Here is a 20,174-nt window from a genome sequence, read left to right as displayed (position 1 = left end):
CCTCCTAACCTGGGCCCTGGGCGCCACAGCTCTTCCTGGCATACAGGATCGCTCACTCCATTACTCCTGCCTCTGGAGTAGGAGAGGACTCTGTCTGCACTGTGAACTAGGGATGGGGTTTCTCTGCTCAGATCCAGTCACTCACCTAGTTATGAGAGAGATGGCCAGCAGGACTATTGCTAGCAGTGGAGCCATAGGACCATGGAAGGAAGTCTGAGGGCAAACCCACCTGAAACCAGTGAGTATGTGGGCAGCTGGGCTCCGCTGCTCTTTCCAGCCATGCTAGCTCAATGAGAACAAGCTGGAGCACAACTACCCCTGCTGGGAACTACACCCCTCCCCTCAGTTCTAGTGCAGATATAGCCGCTAACCCTGCAGGGGGAGCGTTGGCTAAGTGCAGGGAGAGAGACCTAGAATTTGCTGGGGGAGGAATCAGGAAATAGTTTAATGAAGTTTTACCACAGACTTTGCAAAAATTGAGATTTTGAAAATATTCCAAATAAAAAGCAGAAAGGTGAGTATTCTGAGAAAGAAAGGGTATTTATGGACCACCAAAGCAGACTGGACATTAGTGCAATATTTCTCAGATACCAGACAGCCATACAAAAATATATAAATTAAGAGTTATAGGAGAGACTTATGTACAGTTTAGGAAAGTGTACAAGGACTGGAATGCAATTAAAAAACGACCAGGCTTATTTCTTTCTGGGAGCTTTACACAGAATATAAATAAGAAATCGCTCTCCTTGCTGTAAATGCTGAACATCTGAGGTAGAGAACTAATTTTTTTCCCTTAAAGCACTAAGCCATTTCAGCAGAGCAAGGCTTGGTTTTGTGGAAATGCTCATGTAATGAACTAAATTCCTGCCTTCTGCTTGTGATATGAATTACAGGTCAGGTGGTTAGTGACAATGAGGTTGCCACTTATTACCTGTCTCCTAACAGTCCCACCCTCATTATGCACTGGCCTGATCACTTGGGCCGTGGCCCATAAGGTCTCATTTCATTATGCGCACACAATGCCTGGTCCAACAGGATGCAGATTCCTCACTGGAGCTTCTAAGAGCTCCTGCAATACAAGTAACAGAAGACCAGTTCCTTGGCTTGGCCCGTTACATAGTCTCTCCCTGCACAATTTGAACCTTGGCCAGGGGAAGAGGCTTCTGCAGACACAAAGGAAACAGTCAGCAGAGCATCTGCCTCCAATTCTTGCTTCCGTGAAGTGTTGACCTGATAGATGAAGCTTTGGGAAAAAACTGTTCAGCATGAGCCCTGGGCAGGGAACCTGAGACCCTGTTGAGAGCTGATTGGAAAATGGGATTTTCGGGAACCTCAGATTTGTGGCTAAAGTCAACTCCCCAAATCTTCCAATTCAGAAATGCAACCATGGTTCTTCACATCCCAAACATCCTCTCTGGCCCTGATGCCTCAGCTTGACCTCATTTCTCACCCTGACCAGAGGGAGCAGCCTACACCAGGGAAGCATAATCCAGTCAGGAAGCCTGGCCTACAAGGGAGAATGGGGGCAAGAGAAACTACAGCAGCATTTGCAAGAGATGTTGGGGGTTGGCAGAAAACAGAGAAACTCTTCTGGTTCCAGGCATTCCATTTCCCAGTGAAAAAAGAATGGAGGCTTCAGTATACAGCAGCCACTGCTGGGGAAAGATTTAATTTGGTCAAAATCCCATTTCCCATCAAACAGTTTGAAGGCAAGACCCAAAGCCAAGCCACCCTGGGGCTCTCCACCTTATTCTGGAGAACTGAGCAGAGATCCAATGGCACCTGAGACTGCTGGCCAGGGAGCTTCAAGCACATGGCAAACCACATTCCATTGCACCTTCTGGCTTTACCAGGAGCACAGATGCAAACCCCAGCCCATCATCAACCCACTAGGCAAAGCAGGGTGCAGCCCCAGCTTGGTACAGGCAGCTAATAGCCAAGGAGGCATCTCTGCAGGCACTGGCCCAGCGCAGCATTACCACCCAGCCAGGCCCTGGTCAGAAGAACAGTTAACTACGCGCCTGTGTCCTCTGGCATCCCATGGACATGACATGCTTACGTGGTTTTCTTCAAAAGCAACCCCTCTGCCTCCAAGGGCTTGCAGGCAGCTCCAGAGTAGGGCGTTTTCTATATGCTCCTGCACACACAAGGCTGCACCCCGTGTCATATTGGCTAAGGAGAGGCCTGGGGCAGGAGGCCCCTATGTGGCTGCAGTGGTGACAAAACAGTGGCATTCTCTTCAATGGGAAATAGCTTGTCTTGTCTCTGTCTCCCTTCCTAGTCTGGCACACAGCTCCCAGTCCTCACTCTGCTTGGCTCATGTCCTTTGGATGAGCAAAGGTCCATTAGAAGTTAATGGGAAGACCCCCATTGACCTCTCTGGGAGCTGCATGGGCCCTAAACCCCTTTCTTGCAGCAACCCTACCTCACTCTTCACCAGGAATCCCTCTGTGTTCCCTGTTCAGCCTTGGTCTCATCATGTGTCGCTTAGGCCATGGCTATAGTGCAGTTTTTGCACAGAAACTCACGGAGCGGCCACACTACAAGTCAATTTACAGTAAATCGAAAGAAGACGGCTTTTTGTGCAAGTTTTTCCTCTTTCTCTGAGAAATAAACCTTTTTGCGCAAAAGCGTCCATGCAGTGTGGATGCTCTTGTGAAAAAGCGCATTGCTCTTGCGCTGCGCTTGTCATGTAGGCATCTTTTGCGCAAGAAGTTTTTAGGAAGATGTCTCCGCAAAAAGCTTCTTGTGCAAGAAGCCCGCAGTGTAGATGTAGCCTTAGGGGGCCAGAGTCTGTCGATCTTTATTAAGGGAAACACCTTCCCTGCAATAGGTTATTTTGCAGAACAGCCCTAGGATTTGGCCCTGAGATGGTCAGCCTTCTGAGGCAGTGAACGCTCTTCCTTTCATGCTTTACAAAGCGCCAGGGCCAGTCTCACAAAACCAGATTAAGACCAGAAGGGACCATCGTGGTCATCTAGTTCTGTGGCCTGCAATATGCAGGAGGACAGACCTGACTCACCCAGCCCCTCACCTCTGAAGTTGCTGAAGAATCCACCATTTGCACTACCTTAAACCTGCAAGTGAAGCCATACATGCTGCAGAGGAAGGCAAAAAGCCCCAGGCTCTCTGCCAATCTGTCCCAGGGGAAAATTCATTCCCAACCCCCAATATGGGGACCAGTTAGACCCTGAGCATGTGGGCAAGACCCAGCAGCCAAACACCTGGGAACAATTGTCTGTAGTTACTCAGAGCTCTCCCAGCCCTGGTCATTGCAGATATATGCTGCTAGCAGTCACAAATGGGTCACATGCTGTTGTGGGCAACCACACAAGACCCCCTCCCCCCATTCCCTGGGAAGGCTGTTTGAAAACTTCACCCCTCTGACAGTAAGAAACTTTCATCCAAGGTCCAGCCTGAACTCATTGACTTGTGTTTATCCATTTGTTCTTGTGTCCACATTGACCCTTAAGTATACTCCTCCCCTCCCTGGTTTTTACCCCTCAGGCGTACTTAGAGAAATCATGTCTCCCCTGAGCCTGTCTTTGATTTAAACAAGCCCAGCTCTGCAAGTCTCTTCTCAAAGCAGGTTTTCCATTCCTTAGACCTTCCTAATAGCCCTTCTCTGCACCAGTCCTAGTTTGACTTCTTTTCTTGAACATGGGACCAGACTTGCACACAGTATTCCAGCTGGGGTCTCCCTGGTGCCTGGTACAGAGACTAGCCCTGACCTGGAAAAGCCCACCTGTGCTGCTGGATGAATTCCCTAAGAGAGAACTGTAGGAGGCATTTGGCAGGAAAAAGATGGCTGCAGAAGTAGAGAACATTTATTGGACCCTGCTGTTCTCAGCACAGGAGACACGGTGAAGGAGGAGGGATGCCAAGAAAGAACAGACTCAAGCTGGGTCTCAGTTGCTCCAGAATGAAAGAGCTTGGAAAGCTAGTTATTCTTCATTTGCCCCCTGCCTTTGTTCTTCTTGGTTCCAAGACCAAGGTGCTAGGAGAGAGGCAGTCTGAAGCTCAATGAGGTGAAGGCATAAGGTACAAGCAGGGCTGGCCCAAGATATTCTGGCACCCCGGGCGCATGGTGCATGCACAGGCCCACCTGTGGGGCACGGGCCTGCTCGCCTAGGGTGTGCGGGCCCACCCCCAGGGTGCACAGCACATGCACGGCCCGGCTACAGCCGCTGGCGGGCAGCCTGGGCCTGCCCCCGGGGAACACGGTGCATGTGCGGCCCAGTCTGGCCTGGCCGTTGCTGCTGGCATGCGTGCCAGGGCGTGTAGGGCCCCGCAGCCATGGGAGGAAGGGCATTGCTGGCCGGTGCCGTGGGGATGCGAGCAGGCCGGCGCTGCAGGAGCCAGGCGCACGGCGCCTGATGGCAGCTGTAAGGGACGCAGCGCCCCTTACAGCTGCCATCAGGGGCTCCCCACTGGTTGGCACCCAGGGCAGCTGCCCAGCTTGCCCATGCCTCCGTCCGGCTCTGGGACTGTCCCCCTTCCACTACCCAGTGATGAGTTTAGTAGATTTGGAGACTCCTCTCGAGAGTCAGAAATGAAATAAAGTTTTAGCCCAAGAAGTTGGGACATGCAGTTAAACTTTATCCCCACCAAGGCTACATCTAGACTGCAAGCTTCTTTCAAAAGAGATCTTCCGGAAAAACTTTTTTTGAAAGAGAGCGTCTACACAGCAAAAGCACAATGAAAGAGCAATCTGCTTTTTCGAAAGATAGCGTCCGCATTGGTTGGATCTATCTCACATTTCAGTTGTGATGACTGTGGACGGAGTGGCCACCAGGGCACCTGTGCTTTTTCCTGGAGGCCTCCTCTTTGGAAAAAAAACCACTCTTCCGTGTCCACACACACCTTTGTCTGAAAAAGCATTTTTCAGAAAAAGGCTTCTTCCTCGTAGAAAGAGGTTTACCACTGTTGGAAAAACCCTCTGTTCTTTCAACTTTCCGTCGAAAGAATGCAATAGTGGTGTGGACATAAGCGTAGTTTTCCTGGAAAAACTTTGCAATATAGACATATCCCAAATGGCAAAGCTCTTTAGCTGATTAAGAGCAGCAATCTGTATGAAAATGGGGCTAAAGAGCATCAAAAGAAACCAGTTTCCTTCAGCCCTGCTTCTCCTCCTGATTGTTCAGTATTTGGACTCAGCAGGGTTAGAGCAAACACACATGTAGGACATTGAAAAGGCCCCCCCAAACAGCAGGGCAGTGAATGTGGAAAAAGGAGGGACAATTAATGTATTCACTCATATAACATTTTCCACCTCAGTTTAGATGGATTTACATTTTATCTTAACGGTCAGATAAGAAAATCTGCAGTCTGCAACAAGGGACTGTCCCTCTTAGAAAGGGGAAAGTATTGCTTTGTGTTGTCTTATATTTTGCAGATTCTTTTAGTTATGAGTTGAAAGTGTCAGTGACTGGAGCAGAGGCCAAGATTATCAGGAGTGACTAGGGATGTTGGCAGCCCCTACTCAAAAGCATCTGATGTTCAAAGGATGGGTGCTCAGCACTTCCTGAAAGTGTATCCAGTTGGCCCCCAAAATAGTGAGTCTCCAAAACTGCTAACAATTTCTGAGAATTGTGGCCAAAAGGACCTGCAATGGCCAGGCCACTTGGAAAGGGAAACTAAACCCGAGTCACTGCCCTCTCAGTGCGTCTGTTCACATTCACGGTTGTGTCCCACGGCTCACCTGGCGGGAGCTCTGCTTGCAGCTGGAATTTCTGCTTCCTGTAAAACCTTTCCAGAGGAGATGCTGTTCTGTGCTCACCTCCTTACAAGAAAGCACTGCGCTTTCATTATTCCTGAAGTAACTTGTGTTTCCTCCAACTAAAACAATGCCCCGGTCATTGGTCCCACAAATGAGAGTGGTCGTGGAAGTGGAAATACTGCTGAAAGGTTGCTGGTTTGAAATGGCTGTTTTCTTTGTTTGCTTGTCTGGCCTCCTGGGATCCTAACAAAAAATGATCTCCCTCAGAGCTCAGTTCTGCCACTAACACAACCTTTTTCAACCTCTCCACAGCATCTGTTGAGCATTTTATCCAGACCTATAACCTCTGCCTAGCAGTGAAAGACCAGGACTGCAGCCACCATGAGATCCTGCATCCGGACATGAGACATGGCCCACTACTGCAGAAAATGGAGACTTAAACCTTGTACCAAAACACAATTTTCAGCTGCTTCCACATATCGCATATAAAGGCCAACAAACAGTTCATCATCTTCCTGAATTGACATGACTAGACCACAGCCCCAAACCGTTGTATCTAGGTGTTACACTGGACCCTGCCTTTATTTTCAAGGAACACCTGACAAAGGTCTAATTGAAAATAAAGACAAAGAACAGTCAGATCAGCAAATTAGGTGATTGTACCAGGCGGAGTTAATGCACAGACATTGCCTCATGCTCAGTGACATCTTCTGGTTTATGATGCCTCACACGGAGGCTGGGAAGGAGAAAGACCACACCAAGGAGTGGCCACACCAAGGGGTGGGGGGCTGCACTTAGGGCTGCAGGGGCAGGAAGAGGGCAAGGAGGCTTAAGCGTGGGAACTGGGGGGCGCTCTGCCTCCCAGACACATGCTCCAATTCCTGATCCCAGCAAGGTGGAATGGATGAGCGGTGACTGGGTGTAGCTGTGGGAGACACGGCACCGGAGCCAGCATCTTGCTGTCCCATCCCACAGTGGGAGCCCTAGCCATACACAGAATATGCAGCTGCCTATGGCACCACTAAATATGGCGTCTAAAATGAGTAGAGCCGTAGGCATCTGCATGTTCTGTGCATGCCTAGGGATGGCTCTGCTCATTCATGAAAGCAAGTGTGAGAATAGGTATCCAGACTGACCAAACTGATTTGGCTGCTGGTTCTGTCTGGCATTTCCTCCTGACATCCGGCAGCAAATCTCTTCTTAAGGTGCAAGACCTTTTACCAAACAAGTTGTTAAGCACCTCTGCTATCTCCAAGAATAAGACAGAATATCTTATTACTAGGACTGTCAATTGATGTGCGCTAATGCCTGGGATTACTGCACGGCAGTATTAATGCGTTCATTTTTTAACACGTTAATCACAGGCGTTAATGCTGCACTAGCCCTTTGAAATGCTGCCAACCTGTTTCAAAGGGGCAGAACATTTGGAGCCTGGGATCTGCTGGAGTTCCCAGCTGACCCTGGGCTCCATGCAGCGCTGCCCTTTGAAGTGCTGGAGTGGCACGTCCAAGGGCAGCACCAATGTGGAGCTGGGGATCAGATGGGGACTCCAGCTGATCCCAGGCTCCAAATGAAACTAGACAGGAACACACACAGCGCTCTCAGACTCCACTCCCATGTGGAGTGGACATGCTGTAGGAGAGCCTGGTTTGCAGCTCCACTTGCCACTCACCCCAGTACCCAAAATGAACAAACTCACTCACCATGAAGACTAGAAGTTAAAAGAAAATATTACCAGGGGCGGGATTAGGCAGAGGGAGCTCACAGCTCCGCGCAGAGCGCAGCTCAGCCAGCAGAGGTTAAAAAACACCCTTTCCCTGGCCCCAGCAAACCCCTTTCCATGGGCTGGTCAAGTGTCAGCAGCAGCAGCATGCTGACCCAAAGCAGAGCTCACCTGCGGTGCCCGGCATGGGGAGGTCAGGCAGGCTCCAAGGTGCAGTGCAGGAGCCGGCTGGAAGAAGTGAGTGCCGCGGGCTGCTCCAGACCCTACCGTTCACTCATAGACTTTAAGGTCAGAAGGGACCATTATGATCATCTAGTCTGACCCCCTGCACAGTGCAGGCCACAGAATCTCACCCACCTCTCCCAGAATAATCCTCTCACCTAGATCTCAGATATTGAAGCCTTCAAATACTTTGAAGACCCCAAGATGCAGAGAATCCTCCAGCTGTGATCTGTGCCCCATGCTACAGAGGAAGGCAAAAAAACCTCCAGGGCCTCTGCCAATCTACCCTGGAAGAAAATTCCTTCCCGACCCCAAATATGGCGATCAGCTAAACCCTGAGCATGTGGGCAAGACTCACCAGCCAGACACACAGAAAGTTCTCTCTCTGCTGCACCCCAGAAAGTGGCAGGGTGCTTGCTACCTCCTGGCAAGTGGCCACAACAAGCCGCTTCCTGCCATCAGGGCACACGCTCGCCAGCTGTGGCTGCAGCTAGGTGTGCCTCCAGACTCGCACCGGGCTCACCTGGGAGAACCACAGCTCCCCAGGTGGAAAGGTGCCGTGAGATTAATCAGGATTAAATTTTTTAATTGCTTGACAGCCCTACTTATTAGCTCTATATAAATCCATGGTGTGCCCACATCTTGAATACTACATGCAGCTGTGGCCACCTCATCTCAAAAAAGTTGGCATTGGATAAAATTGATTAGGGGTTTGGAATGACTGCCAGATGAAGAGAGATTAAAAAGACTGGGACTTTTCAACTTAGAAAAGAAGAGACTAAGGGGGGGATATGAGAGCAGTCTATAAAATCATCACTGGTTTGGAGAAAGTGAATAAGGAAAAGTTATTTACTTGTTCCCATAACACAAGAAATAGAGGTCAAATGAAATTATAGGTAACCAGTTTAAAAACAAACGAAAAAAAAGGAAGTATTTCTTCATGCAGTACACAGTCACATCTGTGGAACTCCTTGCCAGAGCATATTGTGAAGAACAGGACTTTAACTAGATACATTCCTGAAGGATAGGTCCATCACTGGCTATTAGCCGGGATGGGTAGGAATGGTGTCCCTAGTCTGTTTGTCAAAAGCTGGGAATGGGTGACAAGGGAGGGATCACTTGATGATTTCTTGTTCTCTGTTCATTCTCTCTGGGGCACTTGGCATTGTCCACTGTCAATAGACAGGATACTGGACTAGGTGAACCTTTGGTCTGACCCAATATGGTTGCTCTTATATTCTCCAAAGGTGCAGCTTGTCTCTGTCACAAAACTGACTGTAGGGGATGGGGAACCTCAGTACTCAGGATTAATGCAAGAAAGCTGGCAAAACTGCAAGGGCCTTTTCTTCCCTAAACACATAAACCCCGTTCCCTGTACACATGGCATGTGTTTCCCGCCCTAGAACACTGACATTCTGTACTCCATTCATGTGGCAGCTCCAGGGGCAGTGAGGAGGTAGGCAGATCACAACCACTGCCTCTGCTGGGTAGCCTCCATCACTGAGGATTTTAGCCCTTCATGGAAAACTATTGGGCTACGTCTACACTGGCCCCTTCTTCGGAAGGGGCATGCTATTTTGAACTTGGGAATAGGGAAATCCGCGGGGGATTTAAATAAACATGGCCGCCACTTTTTTTCCGGCTTGGGGAAAAGCCGGAAAAAAGCGTCTAGACTGGCGCGATCCTCCGGAATAAAGCCCTTTTCCGGAGGATCTCTTATTCCTACTTTGAAGGATTCCTACTTTGAAGTAGGAATAAGAGATCCTCCGGAAAAGGGCTTTATTCCGGAGGATCGCGCCAGTCTAGACGCTTTTTTCCGGCTTTTCCCCAAGCCGGAAAAAAAGCGGCGGCCATGTTTATTTAAATATCCCCCGCGGATTTCCCTATTCCCAAGTTCAAAATTAGCATGCCCCTTCTGAAGAAGGGGCCAGTGTAGACGTAGCCTTGCTGTAGCTTCCTACCCATTACATCCAGTCCTAGGAACTTGGAAGGCTTGTGGGAAGCATTAAGCTCTTTTAGGATTAGCAGTAAACATGTAAAGATAATGATCTGTTCATTACTAATTCCCAAGCTATTTAAGGTGATAAAAATTAAGGCAGATTATCCTGATTGGCACTTCAGCAGGATTTACATTAAATCAGCATTGGCCACAACAAGGGAAAGGAATAAACCCACTGCTAGCCAAGGGAACATTTTAGTAGCCATCCCCTATTGATTAAGAAATAGCTAGATTTGCTCTGAGCCAGGCAACTTAAGCTTCTTTAAAAAAATCAATAAAGAGAGAGAGAGAGAGAGAGAGAGAGAGAGAACACACCCCAGTTTTGTTTAAACGACAGTAAAATGAGCACAGGAGACCTAATATTAATAGGAGCCAGGGCATTAGTATTAAACATGTCTCTGAATATGTATCATGTGGACGTGAGCTAAAGCACTGGTGTATGAGACTCAAGCTTAAGGTCAGAAATGACCCCCATGATTCAGTGCAGGTCACAGACCATCACCCACCTATTCCTGCAACAGACAGTTCCTGACCTTCTCAAATCATGGCTTAAAGTCTTCAAGGTACAGAGAATCCATGGTCCAGAGGAAGGTGACTCTGCCAATCTGACCCCAAATATGGCAGCCAGTTAAACTGTGCATGTGGAGAAAACGCAGCAGCCAGACACCTTGGAAAGAATTCTCTGTAGTACCTCAAGGCCCTCCCCATCTAGTGCCCCATCTCCAGCCCTTGGGGATATTTGCTGCTAGAAGTTGCAGATCAGCTGCATGCTGTTGTCAGTAGTCTCACCTTCCCATACTCTCCATACACTTAGCAAGCTCAGTCTTGACACCAGGTAGGTTTTTGCCCCCATTACTCTTCTTGAAAGGCTGTTCCCTCCTGTTGGTTATGCTAAACAAGCCACACTCTGAGTCTCCTCACATAGCATGAATGCAATACACCTTGGCTGCACACCAAGATTAGAAGTTTGGGCTTGAGGTCTATCCATGGCCAGCATGTACATTAACCACCATCAGTATGGTGCCAGCAATGTTCCCTCGACCCTTTTCCATTCATGTGTATAATAAATGTTGTTACATGCACTGAGGCATGTGCAGTTGTGCACCACCAACAGAAACACAAAATCTAGCTGTGGGCGCTCTGCTAATCATCTTAGGCAGCATCTGAACCGCTGAATGGCTGCGCAAGTGCCCAGCTTGCAGGAAACAAATTTGAGGCTGCAGATTTCATTCCTCTCAAGTGGGAGATGTAATCACCGGCAGCATAGGGAGCCCCACTCACCAACATCCTACTAATACCTAACAAACCACCCAAGAGAACTGAAGGGTAGGGCAGTGGCCCTGGAGTAAGACGACCAGGTTCTATTCTCCTTAGCTCTGCCAGGTGAGCAAGTCCCTCCCCCCTCTAAAACTGGGCTCTCCCCCTTTTTTGCCTGCCTCATGCTCACACCTGAACTACTGGTGCTGCATCTTCCTGGGGGTTCCATTCTGAAACTGCTTAAGTAACTTAGGCAGTTTTTAAAGTTTTACATAATCCATCCGCAATGCTTATCACAAGGGAACTCCAGACTCAGCTGGAATCTTTGGCTAACAGCTACAATGGACTATACAATAGGGTATAAATAGATGTATCATGCATTTGATTTGTACAAATCAGAGGAAATAGCAGTAATCTTGACAAAGGGTTCCACTAGGACTCACTTACAGGGAAATAATTTTTAGTGAGTTCGTCTGGATTCTCTTCTATTACAGACAATAACTCCACCGACCTCAGTAGACTCACTCCCCATTTACTCCAGGATAAGGGATATGAAACTGAAAGTTCTCTGTAGAGTAAGATAAAAATACCGCTTCCCAATGGCTTCAGTGCCCTGTTGACTCTTTAAAGCAAATCTTTTGGATCTGGACAAAATAGACCCACGATTGCACTTATTCTGTGGGATGAGGTTTCGGCTCTTGAAAGGTGCAGGGGAAGTGGAAATACTGTTAAATGATGCTTCACTTCAGAGAGGAGAGATGGTCAGTTTGCCTTATTCAACTTTGCACTTTTCAGTTTGCTAGTACTTTGTGTGAGTCCTGAGAACAGCTGGCTGCTACTCAGTTACCCAATTGCACCAGGTTATATACAAAAATTATTATGAAAAACTACTCATCTATGGGCACCTACAATCCAGAACACAGAGTTAGTTACCAGGGAACAGCACTTGAAAAACCGCATTCTCAGTGAATCAACAGCTGCTCTCCTATCATAGGCCTCAGGTTAGATTGCCTTGCTCTCTGGTCCCATCAGCCTTTTCTCTCCTCCCTTTCATACCCTGGGACAAAGGGGGGGGGGTGCCCTCCCAAACACGTTTCTCTGCAGCTGCTTGGTTTTACTCCCATCAAGGACAAAGCTTCAGGATTTGCCATCTTTTCCTCTCTCACCAAGGTCCTTGCTCTGTGTGCTCTCCCCCGAACCTTGCCTTTGCAGCTGTGTACATTCCAAGCTTTGGGGGGGGGGGGGGGTGGAGGGGCAATACCAGTATCACACAGGCCAGACACCTTCCCTACACTAATCTCTAGAGCTGATTTTAGAGAAATCTAGTCTGGATTTAAGAATCTCCAGTGATGGAGAAGCCACTTCAATCCTGTGTAAATTGTTCTACTAGTTAATTACTCACTGTTAAATGTATGCCTAGTTTCCAGTCTGAACTTGGCTAGATTCTACTTCCAGTCTTTGGATCATGTGGTACCTTTCTACGCTGGATTGAAAAGTCCATTATTAAAAATTCCCCCCCACGTAAGTACCCACAGACTGGTCACCTCTTCACCTTCTCATGGGAAGCTAAACAAATTGAGTTCCTAGGGTCCCTTTCTGAACCATTTCTGTGGCTCTTCACTGAACTCACTCCAATTTAATCAGCACCTTTCCTGGATAGTTCATGCCAGAAGCAGATGCATTATTGCAGCCATGGGCATGCAAGTGCCAAATACAGCAGAAAAATAAATTCTTTCTACTCCAGGCTTCCATTTATCCTAGGACCGTGTTAGCGCGTAGAGCCACAAAGTCACTCTGGGAGTTCATGTTCAGCTGATTATTCACTACGATCCCCAAGTCTTTCAGAATCACTGCTTCCCAGGTACTGTCACTCGGCTCTATTTAAAGCCTGCCCTCTTTGTTTAGCTGTATACAGATAGCCACAGTAGGACTATCCAGTCTGTCTTGTGCCACAACTTCTTGGCAGACAGCAGCAGAAGGGCTAAGGGTGGTGAGCCCCCTGCAACAAGTAAGGCCTGCCTCTGCCTTCCCCTACAAGGGGCCCAGGCTCATTAATACCCTTTGTTTGGTTTCCTTTCCTTGCACCCGCCCTACTGCTTACAGCTGTAGATCACCTCCTCCTGCATGCATTGCTGGCACTCCACATAGCAGCACCACTGCACATGGCAGTGGCAAGAGAAGGTGACCATCTGGCTCTGTGTGTTGTAGCCTCGCCCACAGCACAGGCTGTCACAGCTGGCCTCCCGGGAGCATGTCCTGCCGGCAGTGCCTAGGGAGTATTTGCTAGGCCGGCAGAAGCTGGGGGAGTCCTCCACGTATACCAGATCCGTGGGGCGCGGAGCAGCTGGGCTTTTGGGGGAGCGGCTGTGCCGCTGCACTCCCATGAGCTCCGAGTGTCCCACAGCATCATTCGTGGCACTAAAAATCTTGATGGCATCATCATAGCGCAGCTTGAGGATCTTGCCAGTCTCATGGAACGGGGAGAGCTGCTTCCAGCAGGTCCTCACAGCACAGGAGCCAGAGACACCATGGCACTTGCACGTGGTTTTGAGACCGTTCTTCACAGCCTGCGAAAGAAGAAACTCCAGTTAGGACACCGCACCTCAGAGAGGGCCAGAAAGCACCGGAGCCATTCCCATGTTACAAACAGGGAAATGGAGGCACAGAGGGTCACAGGCTGCAAAAATGCCCTACAGTAAGAAACTGACAGAGTTCAAAGAGGAAGAGAGGACCCAAATCAGCATTTAGGGGCAGTCACAGGGTGAACACAAAGTATTCAAGACATTAGAATCTGGCAGAGAAAAGCAGAACAAGAACCAGTGGCTGGAAGCTGAAGCCAGAAAAATCCAGAGGAGAAATTAGGCACCGTGATGAGGCAATTGCTGTACAGTGGAAAACAAGGGATTAAAAGCAGCCGTGGGTGCAGAGGGCTGGCTGTTCCATAAGCCAACCAGGGCAGGGCTAGGCTCTACAAGAATGGCTGCTGGGCAGCAGGAGCTGAACCAAGCTGCTTGCCAGACTGGTACCATGGACAGAACAGTGCTGGGAGACCCCAGGCAGCCAGCAGGGTCCCTGCCTGAACAACTTTCCTCCTGACTCAGGGACCTGAGGGAGGTTCTAGGGCTGCGGGTCCACCCCCTGCCAGCAATGAGCAGCTAATTCAAACTGCAGTTTGCCCCCAAGGGAAGGGGCGAGACTAGGGCTGCAGTGGCTCACTGAGGCCAGTGGTGGAATTAGGCCTAGCCAGTTCTCTGGGGGAGGAGGAACCTGGGAGTGGACACCCCCACAGGGGAGTAATCCAGGGGAAGAGGGGTTATGGTCTGGGGGTCTGTCTACACTACCCCGCTAGTTCGAACTAGGGGGTAATGTATGCATACCGCACTTGCTAATGAAGCCCGGGATTTGAATTTCCCGGGTTCATTAGCATAAAGCCGGCTCCGCCATTTTTAAAAGCCGGCTAGTGCGAACCCCGTGCCGCGCGGCTACACGCGGCATGGGCTAGATAGTTCGAACTACGTAGCCATTCCGATCTGTGTAGCCGCGCGGCACGGGGTTCGCACTAGCCGGCTTTTAAAAATGGCGGAGCCGGCTTTATGCAAATGAAGCCCGGGAAATTCAAATCCCGGGCTTCATTAGCAAGTGCGGTATGCATACATTACCCCCTAGTTCGAACTAGCGGGGTAGTGTAGACAGACCCTGGGAGGGATGCTGGCCCCAGTGTGGTGGGGGCAGAAGAGGCAGGTAACTGTTGGTGACATCACCAAAGGAGGGTGCTGTGCTGCTAGAATGAGCTAATTCGCAGGACATCCAGCAGGAGGCATCATGGGTGAGAGAGTCACAGCCTGCTACAGGCACAAACTCAGCAGGGAGGGGGATCATCACTCCCCTTTGTTGCTCATTCCAGTGTCAGATTCTTCATAGAATCCCAGATTAGGTTTGGCAGAGCCCCCAGGAGTCATCCAGTCCAACCCCTGCCGAAAGCAGGACCAACTGCAACTCAGTCAGCCCAGCCTGGGCTCTTTCATGCCGGGACTTAACTTCCAGGGATGGAGATTCCACCACCTCCCCAGGGAACCCAGCCCAGCGCTTCCCCACTCTCCTGATATCCAACCTAGACTCCCTCTCCCATTGAGACCATTGCTCCTTGCTCTGTCCTGTACCGTCACTGAGAACGGCTTCTCTCCATCCCCTGTGGAACTGCCCGTCAGGTAACTGCAAGTTGCTATCAATCCGCCCCCCCCCCCCATCACTGTTCTCTTCTGCAGACTAAATAAATCATATTCTCCAGTCTGCTAATCATTTTAATTACCCTCCGCTGGACTCTCTCCACTGTGCCCACACCCTTTCTGTAAAGAGGGGCCCAGAACTGGACACAATACTCTATTTGGCACTAGTGAGGCCACACCTAAAGGGGAATAATCACGTGCCTTCATCTGCTGGCAACGCTCCTACTAATGCACCTTCATTTCTCACTGTCTTTAGCTCAAACTTGGAGGCCTTTCTGGAAGATGCTTTTGTCAAACAAGTTATTGGGATCAGAACAAAGATGAAATTTGGTGGCCTGCAATGGCTGGTAGGTCTAGTGATCCCACCTGACCTTATATCTAATTCTAAGCCTTGCAAAGGTCATGTCAAAGCAGCAGCACGGCTGGGGTTGAACCCAGGAGTCCTAACTCCCAGCCCTTCATCTCTAGCCATCCTCAAAACTTGAATGAGCATCCTGTTCCCATATGAACACTGCCGGATTTACCAAGTGCAGAGCCCTATGAAGACCTGACCACTATCCCCATCGTTTCACAGCAGCAGGCATATAAAAGTCAGACTTCACAGGCCCTGCCATCCAAGCAAAGGGACAATTTCTGGTTAACCCTCAGCAGCATAGGGCCTGTTCTGACTAACCAGCAAAAGGCAGTGGCCTCTCCCCTGCCATAGCAGTTCCCCTGTAGAAGACATGAGTATAGAGGATAGGTCAAGCTATTTGCATCTGATCCCTGAGCAGGCAAGGTGCCCTTCCCCCTCACCTTGATGCCCACATTGGTGTTGTGGATATCCACCTTAGCCCTCAGGTCTTTGCCAATCTTCTTCTGGCCCACGAAATGTTTAAGGAACTTGGTGCTGTATTTCAGGTTGTCGCCACAGACTCCCCATTGCCAGGCCTTGCGATTCTCCAGGCCTGGAGAGTCGTCACAGGTGCAGCGCTCCATTCGTCCAGCACTGCATGCCCGGGCCAGCGAGTGGGTAAGAGCTGCAGAAGACACTGCATACAGGAAGGCAGTTTCCTTAAAACCTGAACAAGACAGAAGGGTTAAGGGAGGCTGGGAAGGAGGAATGGACATTCACCCATGTAACTGGGCTCCACACAAAGAAACACTGGGCCCTATTTTGTAGGGACTGCGCAGGATACAGTTGGGTGGCAGATTAACATGCTCCTGAGTGGTCTCTCTCAGAGTACATCTACGCTGTGGCACTATTTCGGGATACGTCCCGGATCCCAAAAGCTATTCTGCATCTTTTAAACAAGCCCGTTATTTCAAAAGCTGTAACAGGCTTGCTATTCTGACGTCTCTATATACCTCATTCCAGGAGGATTAAGGGACGTTTCAGAATAGAGCCGTATTTCAAAATACACTCAAAATAAACTATGCACATTGCAGAGCTCAAATTGCATAGCTTATTTTGAGCTACGGTGTAGTGTAGACACACTCTCAATGAGCAACAGGAAGGGAGGCTGCTAACAGGGTAAACAGTAAAAACACACAATTGTAACGCAGATGGGTGCCATGCATGGAGAGAACTAAAATGTCAAGGGATGGAAAGGAAAGAAATTTTTCAGGTTCCTGTATGCTGATTCTAAAAGCCTAGAGGGATAAGAGGATCACTCAGATACTTCCTTTTATCAGTGGGTGACACATCATTGATATTCCTGAAACTGACACAGAATGTTATTCACTGGACATGATGGGTTAGAAGATTCACAGGATTCAAGGCCAGAAGGATCATCTAGTCTAACCTCCTGCATAGACCAGGCTGGAGAAGTTCCCCAAAAATCTGCTGTGGGGATTCTTTTAGGAAAATCATCCAATCTTGATTTAAAAATGATCCACTGTGATCCTGGATAAATCACTCTATTAAAAGTTCTCTTTATTTCCCATCTGCATTTGACTAGCTTCAGCTTCCAGCTCGTGGATCAGGTTACACCTTTTTCTGCCAGACTGAAGAGCTCACTACAGGTACTAAGGGCAGCTAAAATGATTAGGGGTTTGGAACGGGTCCCATATGAGGAGAGGTTAAAGCGACTGGGACTTCTCAGTTTAGAAAAGAGGAGACTGAGGGGGGATATGATAGAGGTCTATAAAATCATGAGTGGTATGGAGAGGGCCGATAAAGAAAAGTTATGTATTAATTCCCTAAATAGAAGAACTAGAGGACACCAAATGAAATTAATGGGGAGCAGGTTTAAAACTAATAAGAGAAAGTTCTTCTTTACACAGCGTGTTGTCAACCTGTGGAACTCCTTGCCAGAGGAGGCTGTGAAGGCTAGGACTATAACAGAGTTTAAAGAGAAGCTAGATAATTTCATGGAGGTTAGGTCCATAAAAGGCTATTAGCCAGGGGATAAAATGGTGTCCCTGGCCTCTGTTTGTCAGAGGCTGGAGAGGGATGGCAGGAGACAAATCGTTTGATCATTGTCTTCGGTCCACCCTCTGTGGGGCACCTGGTGCTGGCCACTGTCGGCAGACAGGCCACTGAGCTAGATGGACCTTTTGTCTGACCCAGTACGGCCGTTCTTATGTCTACACAGCAGCATTAATTTTGGAATAACTGACATTCTGAAAAAAACAAAGAGCGTGTCTACACTACAAGCCTTTATTTCAAAATAATGCCGAGCTGGAGGACTTCTTATTCTGATGTCTGTAACCCTCATTTTACGAGGAGTAAGGGAATTTGAAGGAAGAGTGTTCTTCTTTTGACTTCCTGCTGTGTAGACAGCACCAAAAGCTGAAATAAGCTATTTTGACTTAAACTACTTGTAGACATACCCTATTAAATAATATAGGTTCTCAATGTAGGTACTAAGTCACCCTTTAACCTTCTTTTTAAGCTAAACACATAGGCTGCGTCTAGACTGGCATGATTTTCCGCAAATGCTTTTAACGGAAAAAGCACTTTTTGCGGAAAAGCGTCCGTGCCAATCTAGACGCGGTTTTGCGTAAGAAAGCCCCCATCGCCATTATCACCATCGGGGCTTTTTTGCACAAAACGGTTCTCAGTTGTCTACACTGGCCCTCTTGCACAAAAGCATTTGCGCAAGAGGGCTTTTTCCCGAGCGGGAGAGTCATTGTATTTGTGCAAGAACACTGATGATCATACATTAGATCGTCCATGTTCTTGCGCAAATTCAAGTGGCCAGAGTAGACAGCTGGCAAGTTTTTCCACAAAAGCGGCCGCTTTTGCAGAAAAACGTGCCAGTCTAGACGCAGCCATTGAGTTCGTTGAGTCCGTCACTATAAGGCAGGTTTTCTAACCCTTTAATCATTTTCGTGGCTCTTCTCTGAACTCTCCCCAATTTATCAAATTCCTTCTTTAATTGTGGACACAAGAACTAGCTGCAGTTGTATCTGTGAAAGATATGGTGAAAACATCTACTCCCTTCTCAAGATCCCGTTTCCTCAACCAATACAGAACCAGATGGCTGGTATGTAAGTTTAGAAAGGTCATAGAGGAGTGTTTTTACATTAAAGGGCTCAGCAGTAAGAGGGTTGGGGTAGTCTATCCCAGGGCATCCTGCATACTGAACTCCTCATCCCCAGCCCCACCCCAGAGCAAGGACTTAAAATGAAGCATGTACATTTTCATTTTATTTTCCAGAACACAAAAATTGAGTTAGGGACCCCAGCTATTCCGGGTAAATCTCATAGTATATTTATAAATCATGTCTCTCTCTCTCTGAAATCCTTCAAATCAAATAAGATTTCCCCTTGGATGCCTATAACTGATGAGTGTGTAGATGAGAAATTAAGTCAATTCTAGCCAGGAACATTCTGGCAGCGGCTGCACATTAGAACTCTATCTCCAGCAGTGCTGACACAAGCGGCACCAATATGGGCCTAGGTTCACTCCTTACGGTGGGCTCTCTGATTGTCTTCACTTGACCTCAAAGAGTCAGGTAACATTCTTGATGATGGTCCTCCAGGTTACCCGACCCTTCCCTTGCCTCTCACAGGTGTCAACGTCAATGCCACACTTACCAAGGAGTTCTTAAGAACATCCCTGTAGCGCTTCCTCTGCTCGCCATGAGACCTCGTCCCAGTCCTCAGCTGAGTGTAGAAGATCTGTTTAGGCAAGTGTGTGTCAGGCACCCTTACCACACAACCGGACCATCACAGCTGCCTGTGGGTGACTAGTGCCTCAATGCTGCGAGAGTCAGCCTCTGCGAGAATACTAACGTTGGTCCATCTGTCCTGCCACATGATGCCCAATATCCTCCTCAGGTACCTTTGGTGGAATTTCTCCAGATCTTTAATATATCGTCTATAGGGCACGATAGACGTCAATCTTGGTCTATGCCTTGATGTCATGGTCATCGAAGACTCAACTCCATAAATGTCCATAAGCTGGCGGATTTCATCATTGATGTCAGCCTTGCTGGACAGATAGCTTCAGAGATAAGGCAAGCTGTTGACATTCTCCAGGACTTGGTTGTCTGCCGTGGTGGTTGGTTCAGATAACTGTTTGGTGGGTGTTTTGGTCTTTTGTGCATTGAGAGTCAGTCCCAACCTGTGGTAGGCCATGACGAAATTGTCGACGATTGCTTGGAGCCCATCTTCTGAAGTGCCCATCTACCTGAGCATAGTCAGTGTACTGGAGTTCTACCATGATGTTATTGTGGTCAGAGCCAAGACCAAGAAGCGACCCATCCTGCAGGTTATTTCAGCTCTGCCTGGGAGGTCATCTCCAATAATCTGGAGCATGGATGCCAAAAAGATATTAAATAGTGTAGGGCTATCACACACTGTTTGAATCCAGTCCTTACGTCAATTGGTTCAGTTGCATCACCACTATTGAGTTTCACAACTTGCATGTTGTGTAAGAAATGTATAATACTGACAAAATTTGTTAGACAACAACTAAAGTGTTGCAGGATCTTCCAGGAGGCCTCACAGTTGACAGAGTCAAATGCTTTTGTCAAATTGAAGAATGGCATATACAGAGGCCGATGTTGATCCCGACACTTCTTATGTATTAGGCAGGCA

At 48.5% G+C, this 20,174-nt stretch overlaps 1 protein-coding gene and 1 long non-coding RNA gene across 2 annotated transcripts in view; both read right to left on the bottom strand.

The window, feature by feature from the left end:
* Positions 1 to 519: 519 nt before the first annotated feature.
* On the bottom strand, positions 520 to 9,299 carry LOC142820978 (uncharacterized). Its single transcript, XR_012898020.1, has 2 exons — positions 4,442 to 9,299; positions 520 to 4,383 (listed from the first exon to the last, which is right to left on the bottom strand). It is a non-coding gene; the product is annotated as an uncharacterized LOC142820978 (long non-coding RNA).
* Positions 9,300 to 11,285: 1,986 nt separating this feature from the next.
* The window catches only part of WNT9B (Wnt family member 9B), a 37,904-nt gene continuing 29,015 nt past the window's right edge, over positions 11,286 to 20,174 (bottom strand). Inside the window, exons 3-4 of the mRNA XM_075911314.1 lie at positions 15,942 to 16,207; positions 11,286 to 13,487 (exon numbers count right to left, since the gene is read on the bottom strand). Coding sequence (XP_075767429.1) covers positions 13,011 to 13,487; positions 15,942 to 16,207 — 743 coding nt within the window. The 3' untranslated portion in view covers positions 11,286 to 13,010. The remainder of the gene's footprint in view (positions 13,488 to 15,941; positions 16,208 to 20,174) is intronic.

Source organism: Pelodiscus sinensis, chromosome 29 (genome assembly GCF_049634645.1).
Source record: "Pelodiscus sinensis isolate JC-2024 chromosome 29, ASM4963464v1, whole genome shotgun sequence".
Taxonomy (NCBI): domain Eukaryota; kingdom Metazoa; phylum Chordata; order Testudines; family Trionychidae; genus Pelodiscus; species Pelodiscus sinensis.
This window is presented reverse-complemented; position numbering and strand designations above follow the sequence as displayed.